Source organism: Metopolophium dirhodum, chromosome 7, assembly GCF_019925205.1.
Source record: "Metopolophium dirhodum isolate CAU chromosome 7, ASM1992520v1, whole genome shotgun sequence".
NCBI lineage: Eukaryota > Metazoa > Arthropoda > Insecta > Hemiptera > Aphididae > Metopolophium > Metopolophium dirhodum.
In genome coordinates, this window is record NC_083566.1 from 36735288 (window position 1) to 36753528 (window position 18241).

At 28.9% G+C, this 18241-nt stretch overlaps 1 protein-coding gene across 1 annotated transcript; it reads right to left on the minus strand.

Annotated features, from left to right (window-relative positions):
* Positions 1 to 3156: 3156 nt before the first annotated feature.
* Positions 3157 to 17370, minus strand: LOC132949189 (zinc finger protein 436-like). The gene is made up of 7 exons (XM_061019956.1): positions 17267 to 17370; positions 9494 to 9865; positions 9204 to 9403; positions 7695 to 8342; positions 5726 to 5861; positions 5275 to 5616; positions 3157 to 3450 (listed from the first exon to the last, which is right to left on the minus strand). Exons 2-7 carry the CDS (start codon positions 9755 to 9757, stop codon positions 3157 to 3159), a joined length of 1884 nt encoding a protein of 627 aa, XP_060875939.1. The 5' UTR covers positions 9758 to 9865; positions 17267 to 17370.
* Positions 17371 to 18241: the final 871 nt, after the last annotated feature.

The following is an 18241-nucleotide window of genomic DNA, read 5'->3' on the forward strand; positions in this document are numbered from 1 at the left end:
TGGGATTGAAAACGGATGAGACCATTTTTGTTACCACGATTTGATGCATTCATACCAAACCCTATTGCATCTTGTGTCACCACATTTGTTTGTCGATTTGAAGGCGATTGACTTGATACTACAGAACTAACTGGCTGATACCTAACCTAACCTGATAGCTGATAACTTCCCGATGTATTCTGATTTGTATTATCGCTCGCCAGAGTGTTTACAGGAATAGTATTTGCACAAAATATGCGGTTACTTTGTAAATTAATAATAAAATTATTACTCTGAATCTTAATATTTTTTAGGTATAGCTTATATAAATTTTTTTCTTGAAGTTCTATTTTCTTTTCCCCAAACCGAGTGCATAAAGGATTTAATCTTTTTCTCATTTTCATGTTTTTTTTTTCCTTTTAATAGATCGTTCTCCCAGCTTGTTCAATCCTATCTTTACGCAGGTACTGTATACGCCTTATTTTAGTTATAAGTTTTCATATATATTTTGCCCAACCCCCTAATATTTATAGGTCAGTAGACATTTTATCCTTATCTTCCAGATGTGAACTAGCTTATATAACTTTTATTTTCAAGTTAATTAATAGTACCTATAATTAGTATCAATGATGCTCTTAATCTACTTAAAGGATGTCACACCCGAAAATTTGTTTGGTGTAGGAACTTTAAAACAAATAACAGTAGATACATGACATTTTGACTGAATGTTCATACTAACATTTTCTAAATGATATATCATTGAATTCAAATTTAATACCATCCATTACAGTGAAACCTCTTGTAACCTACTGTACAGCAGAGCGATACCTTCTTGCCCACCTTTTTGGCGTTGAATCTGATGGTACAAACTGCAAACCATATTATGTATAGAAGCATGAGTGTAACTTGGGCAATTTTTATGGGGGGGGGACACACTTTATTTTATGTCAATATACCGTATACTTAAAGATATTTGGAGACTAAATATACTTAAGACCCCAGCAAATGTGTCATTTTTTAGGAGTTGTGTTTAGGCTAGGGTGACCATAAAAATAAAATAAAAATATGGGACACTTAAGTTACTTAACTAAATATATTAATATAAAAAAAAATTAAATGTATGCTGTATAATAGTTTTTAAATACAAATAAAATATTAATATATGTACACAAAAATCAAAAAAAAAATTATTTTGATGTCGATGGTAGGTAAATTTCCTCTTTTGATGTTTTTGTGTACTTTTGTGCTGAACTGATTTCATTGAGTAACTTAGTTTCTTTAAATAGAATATTATAAAACTCATTACAAGATAAGTTTTTAAAATGTGTTTTTACAATTATAATTGATTTGATAATTTCAACCAAAAAACGATTTTTTTCATCTGTCCACAACACATTAATGGTTGAAAAAATCCGTTCTACTGCAGCATTTGTACCCGGCATTGCCAAAGAATATTCTACAATTTTTGATATGTTAGTTGTATCAATGTGCTAATAATAGCTTTAGTGTATTCAAATATTTCACACCACTTAACTTCTACTTTAGCTGAATTTTTTTGTCATTCATAAATTCGCGATTTAAAAATTTGTTCTACATGGCTGAATTCATCAAATAAATTATCTTCATCCAATTTTAAGTTAGAATTTTTTTGGTTGTTTTCCATAAGACTGAGCATCATATATGATACTCAGCCCGATTTCAAAAACTACTGAGTGCACATATGATACTCAATGCGTTTGTGGCAAGATCAGTGAAATTGGTAGGGCAGTCAACTTGTTGAACTTCACAAAAATGTTAACAATATTTTTCACTCAAAAATTCCCTAAAAATCAAATTTTTTTATAATTTTTGTCCGCAATCACCTTTTGGGATAGTAAAATGCTTCAGTTTTCTTCAACAGCATCTTTTCTAGTAGGAAAATAAATCTAGTTGAGACTTGGGGTTCAAAAGAAATTGATATTGTTTTTACAATAACGGGAATTTTTACCCAAAATCGGTTTTTGACAAAATATTGGGTTATTGGTGTAACTTTAAAACAAATGACCGTTGATACATGAAATTATGACTGAATTTTCATATTAGCATTATCTAAATGGAATAGGTACTATAAAAGTTCTAGCATATAGATTATAAGATTGTTGTTCTGAGAAATTTAAAAGAAAATTTGATAAAAATAAAAAAAGTCATTTGCATTAATTAATCCAAAATTAATTTTTTTTTTATCGTGAGATTTTTTTCGTCATAACTGTGAAAGGTAACTGGGGAAACATTTTTCACAGGTAAATGTTCACATTAGTTAAGTGATATATTATATAAGCAATTTATGAAAATGTTAAGTATCTACGATTGCCTATTCGTTTATTAATTACAATAAAATATCCAAAATCGATTTAGGAGAAATAGTTAATTTAAGATAAAGTTATTAATATCCAATTACAAAAAAATTGAATTTCCAATGTTTATAAAAAATTAATGTGTTTTTTCGGTAAACTTTTTTTTGTTATAGGTAGAAAAGCTTATGAGGAATATATCGTAGATATAAAAAGGAAATTTTTTTTATGAATTTCTAACACAAGATAATTATGCTATTCTTGACTTTTATGAATTTCATCAACATTTTACTTTAAAATAATAAAAAAATTATTGTGATAATGAATTTTTGTTATTTTTTAATAATACGAACAACTTATGAGCAACTTGTATTCAATTTTCCAACTTTTTGACCAAGCGAAAATATAAAACATATAGGTAAAGAAGAAAAAACAACATACAATCAAAAATGTCATAATATTATTTCTAAAATAGTTGACTAAGTATAAAAAAATTTAGTGAACATTTCAAGTATCTACGGTTATTTGTTTTTGAGTTACCTAAACAAAAAAAAAACAATATACATTTGGTTGAAAACTGGTTTAGTGTAAAAATTCCAGTTTTTCTTTAATTTTTTTTCTTTTTCCCGATTATTCTTAAGAAAAGTGTTAGGAATTATCAATTTTACCTCTCAAAATTACTAACTCACTACCTACATCTATTTTGAAATTATATTATTTAGTTTTAAGACAAATCAGTATAATACAATGAAAATAATAATATTCTAATTATTGATATATACTTTTACAGATCTAAGATTTTATAATTATTATTTATTATTTATAACTACTTTTCATTACAATTAGATCAAATATTTAAATATCTATTAGAATTTATATCCTCTGATAACGATGAATTCATAACGTTTGAATAAGATCTTGAATAATAATAAAGAGCAGTTGAACAGGTTCTGGCGCACTCTCCGTCCTTAAGTACAAAGCATTGCATTTTTGGTATAAGTTCTGACTTGAGATCTGTGTATTTTGATCCAGGTGACACTTGTTCTGTATCAAACTGTCCAGCTATGGCATTTGGTACTAAGCAACATGTAATTTTTTGATTACCTAACTTGCTGTGACGCTGATCTTTGCAAGTTCCGACCTAAAACAAAGAATTATATCCTGGTTTAATACAATGTTAAGTAATATCTAAAGTAAACATTTAAAAAAAATAAACAGAAATTATGTACTCTATATTTTACTATTTTTTCATCACTATGTAATAAATGTAAATGAAACTTTGTCGATGATTGACAAAAAAAAAGCACATATTTTACATTTATAAACTTTTAGATTATCACTCCTTATCCTAATTCTAGCATAAAGTAATCTTATGTGTTTACACAATGCAGCCTAAAATGTATCATGTGTTATAAAAATAATAAATATTACAGTATTTTAATTAATTACTCTTTGATTGAATGCTTTTGTACAGGCAGAACAAGCATATGGCCTTTTGCCAGTGTGAATACATTCATGTTTTTTAAGTGTACTGCAATCAGCAAACGATTTGTTACAATAATTTCAATTAAAAAGCTGTTCTAGTGTGTGTAAACTTGAGTGTATTTTTTGAAATGATTTATTTTTGAACACCTAAATAAAAGTAAAAATTTTATATATACTATTTCACTTTATACCACATATTAATTTATTTATTTAATACACTTTATTTTGCAAAGATCAAAGTATTAAAAAAAAACGACTGTATAAATATTATTAAATAAATTACCTACATTAGAAAAATACAATTAGGTATTGGCTTTTCACTACAATAAAATACAGTCTACAGGTTGTATGTAGGTACCAATTAATTTAGTACAATTTCAAAATATTATATTAATTTAAGGGTTTATGAATGGAAGGCCTTTAAATTATCATAACAAGATATAATGAAAAAAAATAAGACAAAGGTACACACAATTTAATAAATTGACCAACCAAGGTCATTCAACATTTCAAACTCATAATGTGTTAAGGAAACTCTAAGAAAAATCAAGTTATAGAGAAGTTTATAGATCGACCTATATTTTTTATTCATTGTGACTCAGTTATTTATTTTTATTTTTTATTTAAATTAATATCGAAAAATTACTGGGCCTCACTGAGAAAAACTCGTGTGGGGGCCCAGGGTTATCTTAGATTACAAATAATTCTTATTGTTTTAGGTACATATTACATTTTTTAAAAGACAAATAAGGAGTTTTCCATAAATAAATCACATAAATAATTTCAGTAATATTATGATTGTTAATTACAGTTTTATACAGTAATATAAAATAAGTAATACATTATACTCTGTACTTAAGATAAACAACTAAATAAATTGAATCTTAAGTTGTTTCCTGAGAAAATTGAAAATGAGTGAGGATGCAACTCATTTATTAAAACTTTGGTGCCATATTTAAGTTTTTACATTTTGTGATGACAAAATGGCAAGTGTCAGTAAAAATATAAATTTCCCAGGCCGAATATTTGCCCCAGTCCGCCCCGGCTAACGGTAAAACAAATTACTTTGAAAGCAATAATATCATAAAATATGTTTAGTAATGGAACAGGGCAGCTTCGCTCAGAATTGATTTTCGTATACAATGGTTTTATACAATTGAATTTATATTTAACACATCCATAACAGCAATACCCCTAGACATCTATTGGACAGTAGAGCGGTACCCACTTCCCCTACTTTTTGTCTTCAGTTTATTTATTTAAATCAAATAACATAATTGTACAATTTTTTATGTATTTTATAATGCTAAATGCTAATAATACTACAAGCACTACACATTTATCACTAATTTGAATCTACAAATAAATAGAAAATATTGTCCAGTGCTCCAACCTGAGTAAATTACCACGGTCTGGCTCTGAAGTATAATTAATATAAATATATAATTCAAGAGAGAAGAGACAATTATTGAATACTCACTTTGTCACAACTATCACAAGGAAACATTTTTATAGTTGAGGAATTTTGTGAAACACTAATAGTATTCACATGACTGGCTTTGTGATTAATAAGTGCTTGTTTATCAGCTACTTCTTCATCTAATATGTCACAAGTTACTTCTTTATCATTTTTATTTACATTATCATTAGAGGTGTCATGAATTATTAAATCTTTTTGAAGAACTTTATCGTCATTGCTTAGGTTTCTACAAAGTCTACATATATATTCAGTTAATGAATCACTATGTAATTGAGACCTGTCAAGATCAGACACCTCATCTGTAACTCCAAATTTTCGATCACAAACTGAACATTTTGATTTCTAAACAATTAATAGATTAAGATGTTTAATTATTATCCATGTACCTTCTAAGTATTTTTATAAATTACATTTAATTGTTAAAATAATAAATAGGTGATAAAATACATACTTTTGGAAAACTTGTAACAGTCAAATGTTGCTTGGTGTGCATTTCTAACTCTGGCAGAGAATTTAATAACAACCCACTATCAATACACTTATTTGTTTCTTCTTCAATGTTTCCAAGTTCTATATTTATATGCCACCTAAATATAAACAAAATTAAAACCAACTATTCAAATTGTACATTAAGTAAATATATTTCTCCCATATTAATTGAAATTGAGAGTTATAAAAATCATAATATGTATAATATTACATATTCATTATTTAAGACGTGTATAAATGGTTTTTTAGATTCTGAGTGAAGCGATGAATGTATTGATTTTACAATGATGTGTGTTTTTTTTTTTTAATTTTTAATTTTTTAATTTTTTTTATTTTTGTGTCTGTCATCAACTTTTAGGACAGAAAAAGTGCATGGATTTTCTTCAATCGTATTTTTTATGATAGGAAAGTGAATCTAGTTGGTACTTTAGGGGGTCAAAAGTAAAAATTTCCCAGTAGTTTTCACAAGCGACGTGAAAAACAAAAGAAAAATTAAGAAAAAATGGGAATTCTTACGCAAAATCTGTTTTTGAGAAAATCGATTTTGGTTTTTGGTGTGACTCGAAAACAAATGACCTAGGGACATGAAATTTTGACTGAATGTTTATATTAGCATTTTCTAAACACCATAACATTTTGAAAATATTTTGACTTATTTTAAGCTGTTTACGGACATTTTCAGTTTCCATTTTTTTCAGTTTTTTTTTATATAAATATCAATAAAATTTTATCTGTTGGGTAAAAAAGCTTGAAAATTTAATAGAAGGCTTCTAGGTTATTGTTTCAAAGGCAGATGAAAAAAATTAAAAATCCTTAGTCACAGTTTTCTTTATAAGCATTTAAAGTTAAATTTTTAAAAAATACGGAAAAATCACGAAAATTAGCAAATTATTTTGAGTTGAGAATTCATAAAAACTTTTCTTTTTAAATCTAAGATTTGAAAATGTAATATAAGATTACTCATAAGTTTGTCTACCTTTATCAAAAAAAAAAAATGTCTTCAAGAAACTTAAATTTAATTTTTATGAGCGTCTGAAATTTATATTTTTACAACATTTGATATTCACTCGATTTCTCATGTAACAATTTTCTTATTTTATTGTAATTAAAAAACGAATGTCTGTATATACTTGAAAATTTCACTGAATGTTTGTATTAGCATTTTCTATATACCATAAAATTTACAAAATATTTTGACTCTTTTTGAGCTGTTTACAGACATTGTCAGTTTTCAATTTTTTTAGTTTTTTTTCTATAAATATTAATTAAATTTTATTTGTTAGGTAAAAAAGCGTGAAAATTTAATATAATGCTCCTGATATATCGTTCTAATAGCAATTGAAAAATATTAAAAATACATAATCACAATTTTTTTTATGAACATTTAAAGTTCAAATTTTGACAACATTTATCAAATTTATAATTTATTAATTATTTTGTAGTTAAAAATGTATAAAATGTTTAACTTTTATGGCTAAGGATTGAAAATTTAAAACAAGGCTCCACGTAAATAGGTTATATATAAATTACTTTATTCACAATAATATCATCAAATATACTTGGTAATATCATAGGCTGACTGACCGTTTTCGCTCAGAATCGTTTTTCTTATACAATGATATTATATCATTGAATTCAAATTTAACACCATCCATTACAGTGACCCACTTGTAACCTACTGTACAGCAGAGCGACATCCACTTATCCACCTTTTTTAAATTATTATTTAAGTTATTACATTTTCTCTAAGATGTCTATAGGTATAATATTATATTCTATAATAATATTATTATCTAATATTTATGAAAATACTTTTGTAAGGTATTAAATATAAAATATCACCAAACATAAATAACAAAAAATATATTTCACGTTTTATTTACTTTTTAGTTTAATTTAAAATTAAAAATATTAATAACTGAATTGTTTACCTTTGATGACGCTTAAAAAAATCAAATCTGTTATAAACTGCTTCGCATGAATCACAAAAGTAAGAAGAGACGTTATTGAATTTAGAATTGGCCAATATTGTAAGTTCATAAGTATCTGAATTTGAATTTTGTGTACAAGCAATATTTACACCATCATGATTGTGACGAAGACGAGCATGCTTAAGTAGTACATTTTTATATGTAAATGACACTCCACATGGGTTACATGTATGTGGTTTTGAGTAAAGTTTTAAAGCCATTAAAGGATCTTTTATTTTGTTGCGACTTTTTCTACGGCCATTGCCTTTTTTAGTATTTGGTTCCTGATATATGTCACCTTTATTTTCAGAACCTTTACCATTTGTAACACTCAGACTATGTATTGGAACTGTGAACTGTGAACTATCTGATACATTATTAGGATCTATTTGTATTTTCATGTGTTTGGTTGAATCACATTTTTGGTGATAACGATTACTGCATAATACACAACAGAATGAATGATCAGTATTATTGGTAAGCATATGGTTTATAACATGTGATTTTTGGTTAAATCTAGAAAGATCATATGAAGCTCCTTCTCCTTCAGGTATTGGTATGTCAACATCAACAGTTGATGACATATATTCAACTTCTGTTTCTAATATGCTAAAACAAAATAAATATTTAAATAAAATATGTTCCTTGATTATATGGGTTCAGTTCAACATTATAATATAATTGTTTTGAAACCACAGAATTCAGACAAAAATGACTCATAAACATTTAATCAAACAATAAGGCTACAGTTTACATTGGCAGCTATAGTTATAACTTATAAAATAATAATCAACTTAACCTCCTAATAAAGAATTAACACTGTGCGGTGGAACAATATTGTAAAAAAGGACTCAATTATAAAATGTTTGATCAAGGTCCAAGGATGACCGTACTAAAAGTTTTGGAATCTTATTGAGGTAAATAAAGTCACACCAGTCTTGGAATAGCTTACGTTTTTCTTCAGATCGAACCAACTATATGATCTAGCTACAAAACGAACTTCTTCAAGGTAGGAAAAATGGGGAACAAGATCAAAAAAATATTTATATATTTATCAAATATGTAAAAAGCATTCCCGTTATTATTAATTCAAAATCTAATAAACTACCCCCTGTTCAATTTGATGTCTACTATCAAAATGTCAGGGGCTTAAATACTAAGGGTGTCAATACAATTGATAATATTTATACAGTTTAAAAATTAAAGTTAGTGGTGTAAAATGAGAAAGGGTGTGATAAAGTTACTTTTTCTGAAATAATTTTATAAATTGTCTGCATATGTAGTCATATCCTTATAAAGCCAGTAAATTTATATGACGTACTAACACTCGTCATAGGGAAATAGGTTACCTATCTCACATATAACTACTGGTCAAAAACTAGTCAATCGACAATCAGTCATCAGCAGCAGGCTAGTCATTGCTTAAGCTCAAACAGAGCATACTCATTTTAAATTTGAATAATAACTCACGTGTCAAAATCAGTAGAGTAGTTCATGTCCAAACTTTGAATGTATATACCTTGCTCGGGGCATTCTTCAGTAACAACTTCTTCTTGAACTTCAAAAGAATCTCGTAAATTAATCATTTGTCGGAATTCTTCATCACTAAACTCAAATAAATCGGTAGGGTCAAAAGGCTCTTGGTTGATTTGCTGTCCTTGGTCCATTTTCTATAAATTTAGATGCAAATTTAAAATATGGTAGTCACAATGTGATTAGTGTTGGATTTTTAAACCACTATGATACATTGATATAGGTACCTTATAATTACTACTGAAGGAAGGTACTGATAATCTGTCAGCTGAGTATAGTAACACATCTTCATATGGCACAGATTCCTTGACCGCTTTAGTCATATTATTGAATTCATTTTTGTATGTATCACTGTTGGTGAATTTTTTGGACCCAATGGTTTGTCCCGTACAATTGTCAAACAATAAAGCGTCATCAATATCGTCAGGACTGAAATTCTCGGTTCTGAGAATAAATTCAACAACATTGTCCAGACAAGAAATATTCTCCATTCTATGTAGAATCTAATCTAGTATTTGACTACAGGAATAAATGAAAAATTTTCTTTCACCAAGTCCGTGTACTTGGTTAAACAGTGTGGTGGCTAAGAGCTAGTATATCTAAAAAAAAACATATCTGTAGTTTGAATGTGATCGATCAAGAACGATTTTCCGTGAACCTTACAGTTAATAAGAATCAACCCAGTGGAGTATACATGGGAAGGGGAGAGGAGAGGAAAGTCATACCCTCATTCCATGGGCCTGTAGATAACATTTTGTATAAAAACAATGTTTTTAATATTTTTATAATTTTTACTTACACACACACATCCATGCGCACGCATGCCCACAAAATATTATAATATAATCATATTACTTTGTTAATTACCTTGATACCTTTTTTTTCTAAAAAAATTTGATGGTCAAATCATGAATTTTGGTTCCCTAGTTTATCAACTATGGTCCTCTAAAGTTTAGTAAAATGTGCATTCATTTTAATTGAAATAATTGGTACCTATAGGTTTAATTTAAATGAGTTAAATAATTTTTTCTTATAACTACCTTTTCATACACTTAAGTAGTTTAATCAGTAATCTAAATTTGAAATTGTTATAAAAAAATTGCCTGTTAAAAAAAAGAAACACTTCTTTTTTCGTTTTAACGAAATTCTATGTCATCGATCCATAATCGTTAAAAACCCCCGCGTACAACGACACTATAAATAAATAAAATATTGTATATGACATTTCAAATAAAGAGCGGGCCAAAGTCCCACCCCCTCCCATTGATCTATGCAGGCGTACTAGTGTCCTTTGGACTGTGAATTATATTGTTATACCTAACTTATAAATGTTATACTAATGTTATAACTTATAATAAATTATTATTTACGCTGATCGACGATGACAAAAAAAAAAATGGAGAAACCACAAGCATCTACTCGATGCGGCGATTACGTCCTGGGCCTGTCGCATCCACGGTCATGTTCGATCTATCGACGATTTTGTACCTAACCTAGTCAAATGTAACAATTTTTATTTAATGTACTCACTCATCGCGAAACCATTCTTCGAGTTTCCTTATTCGTATTCGATTTTTTTCTATAGAAACATTAAACACTTATTTACACTTTACAATGATATAACGCCATCATGGACTAAGATCTAATGGAATATCATCACCAGTTGTGAGGGTTGTAAAAAGAATGGTTCTCAAAATAACATTTAATATCTCTTCACCAATAAAATTATTCGTGCTTGCGTGTAATGGGAAGTAAAAAATGTAAATTAAAAAATCGCAAATGGAGTTGATATACGAATAGTTCGAAACAAGAATCCCAGTACACGTTTCTCATACATCATTTGAGGTTTACTGAAAAGTGAAAGTCTGAAAACGTTTCGATCCCAGTCCATTATATTTGTCCGTGGATTCTATTTACTATTATACGAATACAATAAACATTCGTTGGGATTCTTCATTCCTACGGTATCCCTACCAACCCTCTTTGACAATGAATCCGATGTGGTGGTCGGTGGGCGGTGGCAGTGACCTTCATAGTTCATGGTCATGACTCATGGCTGACCGCATGGAACCCGGAAGTCACCGTTCATGGAGTAGAAAAAAACGAATGACATTCATAGACTTATTAATATGTGGACTGTGTGTCCCATACCCAACTATACAGGTTGTCTAGTGCCAAGGTTGTTAGAAAGAGATAGCCAATACCAGCTGTGTAATATAAGGGGACCTGAGGCGTATGCTACCTTTTTCTAAAAATGTTGTTACCTTTGTTGTTGAATTATTGTCTCTATCTATCTTACTATTAATTGGTATAATTGTATAAATTCCGAATGGTAGCTAATAAATTGTATGCTATCTTTTTTTAACAACGTCCTCTCACCTGGAACTCTCTCTCCGTAACAGTCCATTTCTTTATACGTATATATAGAAGTATAATCTGTGGTAGTATGGTGACATCGTTTAACTAATATTTAATTAATATTATTTTAAATAAATAAATATAGAAATATGAATATTATTTTTTCCCAAATGATTATAAAATTACGTAAGTACTTGAACTTAGTTACTCCTACTAGTATTCTAACTAATCCAAATGGGGCGTTAAAAGCTAAAAAAAAAGGCCATTAAGAGGATTTCAGCGCATTATTTGTTTTCTCTCTCTAACCCACGCGCAACATAGACAAAACGCATTTACGCAGAATCATTTTCTCTATGTTTTTATGTAATTTTAGAGCAAAACCATCCATTATAAAAAAAGATAGAGAATAATATTTTTGAGGGAATGACATATGTATTTTATATTTTATTGTTGTTTGACTTCGTATTCGACTTTCAAAATAAACAAAAAATTGTTGTAAATTTAAATGATGTTTAAATTGTTTTGAGACAATTTTAAGACAAATCGATATGTCATACCCTCAAAAATATTATTCTCTGTTTTTTTTGTAATTGGTGATTTTACTCTAAGATTACTTAAAAATATAGAAAAAATGATTCTGTGTAAATGCGTTTTGTCTATGCTGTGCGTGTACCAGAGATAGAAAACAAATAGGTAGTGCGCTGACATCCTCTTAAAACTTGAACATATATTTTGAATAGTGATGATCAAAACGAGACCAAGACCAAGACCTTCAAAATCTTGGTCTTGATCTTGATCTTACAGACTCAGTCTTGGTCTTGGTCTTGGGTATACACCTTAATATTGGTCTTGGTCTTGGTCTTGCACAAGACTCTTGCAAGACTCTTGCTATTCTCACAAAATATATTTAAAAAAAAACTAAATACCTGTTATAGCTGTGTGTAGGTTTTTTACTATGATCTCTAAGATGAAACTTAAGTCCAATATATTATATAGTATATTGATAAATCAAACATTAACATAAAACAAGTCGAACAATTTAATTTTTATTATACTCGTTTAAAACTTTGCATTTTAAATTATGCTTATATTATTTCACGTGTATTTGTATTTGATGAATCAATTTACCAGCATAATTAACTTTGTAAGTTCCTATTACATTTATAATAAATATCAATAGGTTATTACTAATTACTAATTATTGTCAAATAAAATGTTTATAAAAATTAAATTGTTGTTTTTTAAATGTTCACTTTAACAAATAATAATATTAAAAAAAGCTGTATGGTTTGTTCCAAATATTAAATTGCTTAATAATAATATTTGTTATTATGATAATATTTATTATTTATAGTTAAACTTTTATTCTTCTTTTATTCACCAGTAGCCAGTGCAGTAGTAATAAATGTTTAAGTTTCTTTTAATATATTTTATTGGCAATAGACCATTTCTGTAAATCTTATTTGGTACATTTTATTTTTACAAAAAGTTTTTAATTATCTTAATGACAACTAAGCTAAGTAGTAACATTGAATTTAACATAAAGTGTATACCTACATCAATAAATAAAACGATCATGTACAACCCACAATAATTAAAATGTGTTACAAAATGAGGTAAGTTATAATATTAATAATGATGTTTAACTAAAATTTTAATAATTTTAAAATTGTGACATACAATCTTTTAATTCTCAGCATTCAATATTTTTGGTAGACAACATCTTTTAAATTTAAGTTTTGTTTTATTATTTAGTTTTGAAATCGTATTAAAGGAAAAAAAAAAGAAACAACTGAATCATTTATGGTTAATTTATAAATAGGTAATATAAAGAATAATGCATTTAATAATGTAATGTAAATTTAATAATAATAGATAAATGTATTAAAGTTTTTTTGACCAAGAGTTGATGCAAAGAAGCTATTTGGCGGACTCATTGTTTAGCCGGTTTCGGTGCTTCCGAATGACTAAAGACGCTTTAGAAAAAAGTCTCTCTGCAAGAACAGAGGTGGCTGAAATTGATAAAAAATCTTTTGCCATCTTAGCTAACACAGGGAAGTGAACTTGGTTTAGCTTCTACCACTGTAGTACATCTTCACTGCTTGCACTCTTCGGCTGACTTAAGTATGTATCTAATTCTTGCATACAATTTTGGGAATTTGTATAAGTAACTGGTGTTGAATTTAACGTGTTAAAATCTATGATATCTTCATCACTATCAATGTCATGACTTTCTTGTACTGGTAACTCTAACACTGGCTCTTGGTCATAGTATGATTTATCTATGATAATCACTTCAAATTTCTGCAGGCTCATCTTTTTAATCTCTACCCTCCAAAATTTTAAATCAAAAGTTTCTGCTTTATGTCTAGGATCCAGAATCAATGGTACACAGTATATCCATTTCGTTTTCTTGTAATGTTTTAAAATTGGATCATGTGCAGCATGAAAACCCAAAATTAGTTGCTCATCTTCTACAGTCCATTGGATTTTCTGATCTAACTGTCTTATAGTACTTTCTACCTTATCAAGTAACAGGTTAAACGAAACAATAACTTGGGGAAGAGTAACATATTTATCACCACCAAGTCTTGTTGTGAAAATTTTAAAATTAATTAAAACTTTTAATACTTTTTCTAATATATACCATTCGGCATTCAGTATCAACAATTTGTAAATCCTTTAACTCTGGTAAAATACTACATAATGTATTAATTCTATTTTTTAATTTTAAAGCCACCCCAAGCATATCATGAGTAGAATTCCACCTTGTTGGGCAGTCCAGTATAGGATTTATAGTTGTTGGTACCCCTACTGTATCACATACTGAACAAAACTTATTTTTCAGCTTTTCACTTCTTCTTATTTTACTGAAAACAGAACTCAGTTTCATTAAGGGGGTACTTGAGTTTATAATGATATAGTCATGGTTCTCCTGATCCACTTCCATTTCATTTTCGCTATCTAATCATTTTCACTATCGAACTCAATATCAGTTTGTTATGTTAAATTCTTCATTAAATCTTGCACTCCCAAGTTTAAAATATGTGCAATACATCGAAAATGTTGATTTTCTGGATCAAAACTGGGGAGCCATTTTCCAAGTTCTGCCATAAATGAAGTGTTTGCAGATGCAATTTAATAACAATACTAATAATTTCTTATTATTTTCGTTATAAATTATTAGTTAATGAAATCTAGAAGCGCAAATGTGTTTTCGGGGAAAAAAAAAATTTGCAAGACTGCAAGAACAAGACCAATTTTGATCATCACTAATTTTGAATAAAAAAATGTTTGAAAAATTAACTTGGGAGCTAAATTAAAATTGTTCTAATATTAGTAAGTTCTAATTTCACCAAAAACTTTTTTATGTTATTACCGGTAAATGGAAATTTTCCACCCGATATATTTTTGATGCAGACGTTTTCCCCTCATATTTTTTTAAAGTTAATTATTGACTAATAATATTGAATTTAATGATATAATATTATTTATTATTTAATAGGTATGAAATTTTTTTTTAAATAAAATATTTAATATTATATAAAATTATTTTTATTTTCATAAACATAATAGATTATAAATGTATATATTGTTTGATCAACTGAACTACTTACTTGAAACAATAAAAATTAAGAAAAAAAATAAGTAGGTATAAAGTAAAATATAATTAATAATTAATAAAAATAGTTAAAAATTCCGACATAAAAATGATACATTTTGTAAAAAATATTTGAATTCCGATTCTTTTGTTGTTGTTATTTCTTAACTTATATTTTTTAGCCTATGGTCATATTTATTTTGTTTTTTTTTCTGTTAAAACTGCACCAGTTTGAATATTTAACAATTTAATAATTGCCTGTGAATTTGATTCAAGTAGTTCAGTTGATCAAAAATATAAATCTATAATTTATATTTTATTATATTAATGAATATATTTGAAAATATTATACAATAGGCACAAATTAATTTCATATTAAATAATAATATTATATTATAGTAGTAAACTTTCAAAAAAAATGGGGGGAAATGTCCTACTACACCGAAAACAGTCGAGGGGGGAATGTCCGCGATTCGTTATTACCTACTTATTGCACATCGAATGAAAAAAAGTAAATATTTTATTTATATTTTTTTTATATTTGACCAATTGCTGACTGAAAATTTGGTTCAACGAGTAAAGCTTACGACCCTTTAACCCCTCCCCCCGTCCCTGCCATCGGCGCCCTGCCGCCGTTGTCGTGAACTCCGCCACAAAAGGGATCGGGAATTGGTGCGTCGAGAATCACGTGAACACCGAGCCGTTGGTGGGAGACGTGCTACACAGACGAGTGACGAAAATCGGTCGGCAGACTGAAACTTATTAAACTCTTTAGATACAGGCATACAGCTGAATAGCTGCTGAGTAAGGGTGCGACGTTCCTACACGAATAATTAGCGACTATACACTGGCCATGTGTCCAGTGGTGTAGTGGGGCGTATACGTGGGTATGCGGCGTATAAAACGACTTCTCCAGTTTTTGGTTGAAGCACGTATACTTATAATATAATTTGTGATAGGTACGCAGACATACGGCCATCGGGTATACTATATAGCTATAAATCTATAATACAAACAGTATTAACGAATAACCAATAATGCCAAACATGGCTGAGTAAGGGTGCGACGTTCCTACACGAATAATTAGCGACTATACACTGGCCATGTGTCCAGTGGTGTAGTGGGGCGTATACGTGGGTATGCGGCGTATAAAACGACTTCTCCAGTTTTTGGTTGAAGCACGTATACTTATAATATAATTTGTGATACGCAGGTATACGGCCATACGGGTATACTATGTAGCTATAAATCTATAATATAAACAGTATTAACGAATAACCAATAATACCAAACATAATATTTCCTTGCTATCACGTTCATTAGGAACGGTTATTATTTTTACATTTTACACGTCTATTTTTAACTTAATTTCATGGATCTATATTTATTATATATACATATATACTATACATTTAAAATTATAAGCTTATCGATAACGATCTCCGACGCCGAGATGCACGGCCACATGCATTACTGAAAATAATGTTGTCAATAAATATTATTTCGTGTACACTGTGTCACACAATTACATAAATATAACATAAATTGATCTACAAAAAATAATGTTTTCATTTATTTTTAATTATTTAAAGTTGTGATACCTAATTTATATACTACCGAGTATACTTTTAAGACTATAAATATTAATAAATATTTAGGTTTTTTAACTTAAAAAGAAGTGGTGAGAGGGGGGTTAAGAAATTAACATAGGTAATCGCTAATCGTAAAAAATTTAAATGTATAATAATATATATTTTAGGAGTATGATTGTAAACTATAGAGGCTCAAATGTGGTAAGGTAGTAATAAAGTGTATGTAATTATAAATATAAAACTAATAATAACGTAGTATATATGGGGGGTGTGGGGGACGAAGCCCCCCACGTTTACTTATCAAGCACATTAAAGCGTATACTCGGTAAAAAAATTACGACTACATCACTGAATTGTGTCTTATGTTACGTCTGATTTTTACATCAATCAAAAGTGTTTCCGACCAAAATCAGTGTTTGAGTATTTTTGTAATCGTTTGACGTTCTTACCTTGTTTAACGAATAGTGCCGGGATATACGTACTTTGAATCGAGGAGATTCGCTCAAACTGAATTGTACTGCGCTACACGAAATCTCGAGTCATTCTGCTCTAGGCGGAACCAAAGTATAACATCGTGCCTCATTTAAGCCAAGAGCGGCAACTCATTGTGTAAAACGATCGTAATAATATGTATTATTGTTTTCGCAATTTCGAGTGTGTCACTTAATACGGACGAATATAAGGCTAAGTTACCTGACCTAACCTATATAGTCCTTATACTAATAAAGGGAACATCGGGGAGGGTTCCTGGGGGAGTGGGGTGATCTTTCCTAGAATAGTAGAGTATAATATCACTGGTATAATATAATATAATATTACAGGTCATTGGAGTAGGTACCCAACGCAAGCAGTGACGCCATTCCTCGCGACCAAAAACATTGTTATTAACTCTCACTATGATATTTGCTACTGTACGTCTGACGTCTATTATACGTCTATACGACTGTACCGAATGCATATGGTATTGTTATACCTATAATAATTAACTACACTGCCGGGTTGCCTGAACAATTACTAAACGTTTAAGGAATCAATAGTGAGCTAATGATACCTTCAACGTGATTTAGTGGCCCGTATTAGGGCCATTACATTTTATTGAACCATTAAATGAATACATTTTTCATGCAACCCGGCCACGTCGTAGGTAATATGTTTATAATATCTTATATTATCTATGTGCACAACGAGAAATAATCACGGACTATGTTACAACTTAATTTATACTATATAACGGCGCCAAATGTTCTTATCAAGTTGCACATATACATGCATAGTACCCATACGAAAAAAATCGAGTCATACTAGCCCTACATTGTGAACCCGGCAGTAGTATAATTAGTATAATATAATGAATACTGTAAACGTATTGTATTGTTGTATAAATCATAATAATATCTAATAGTAATACCTACTACATAAATTTA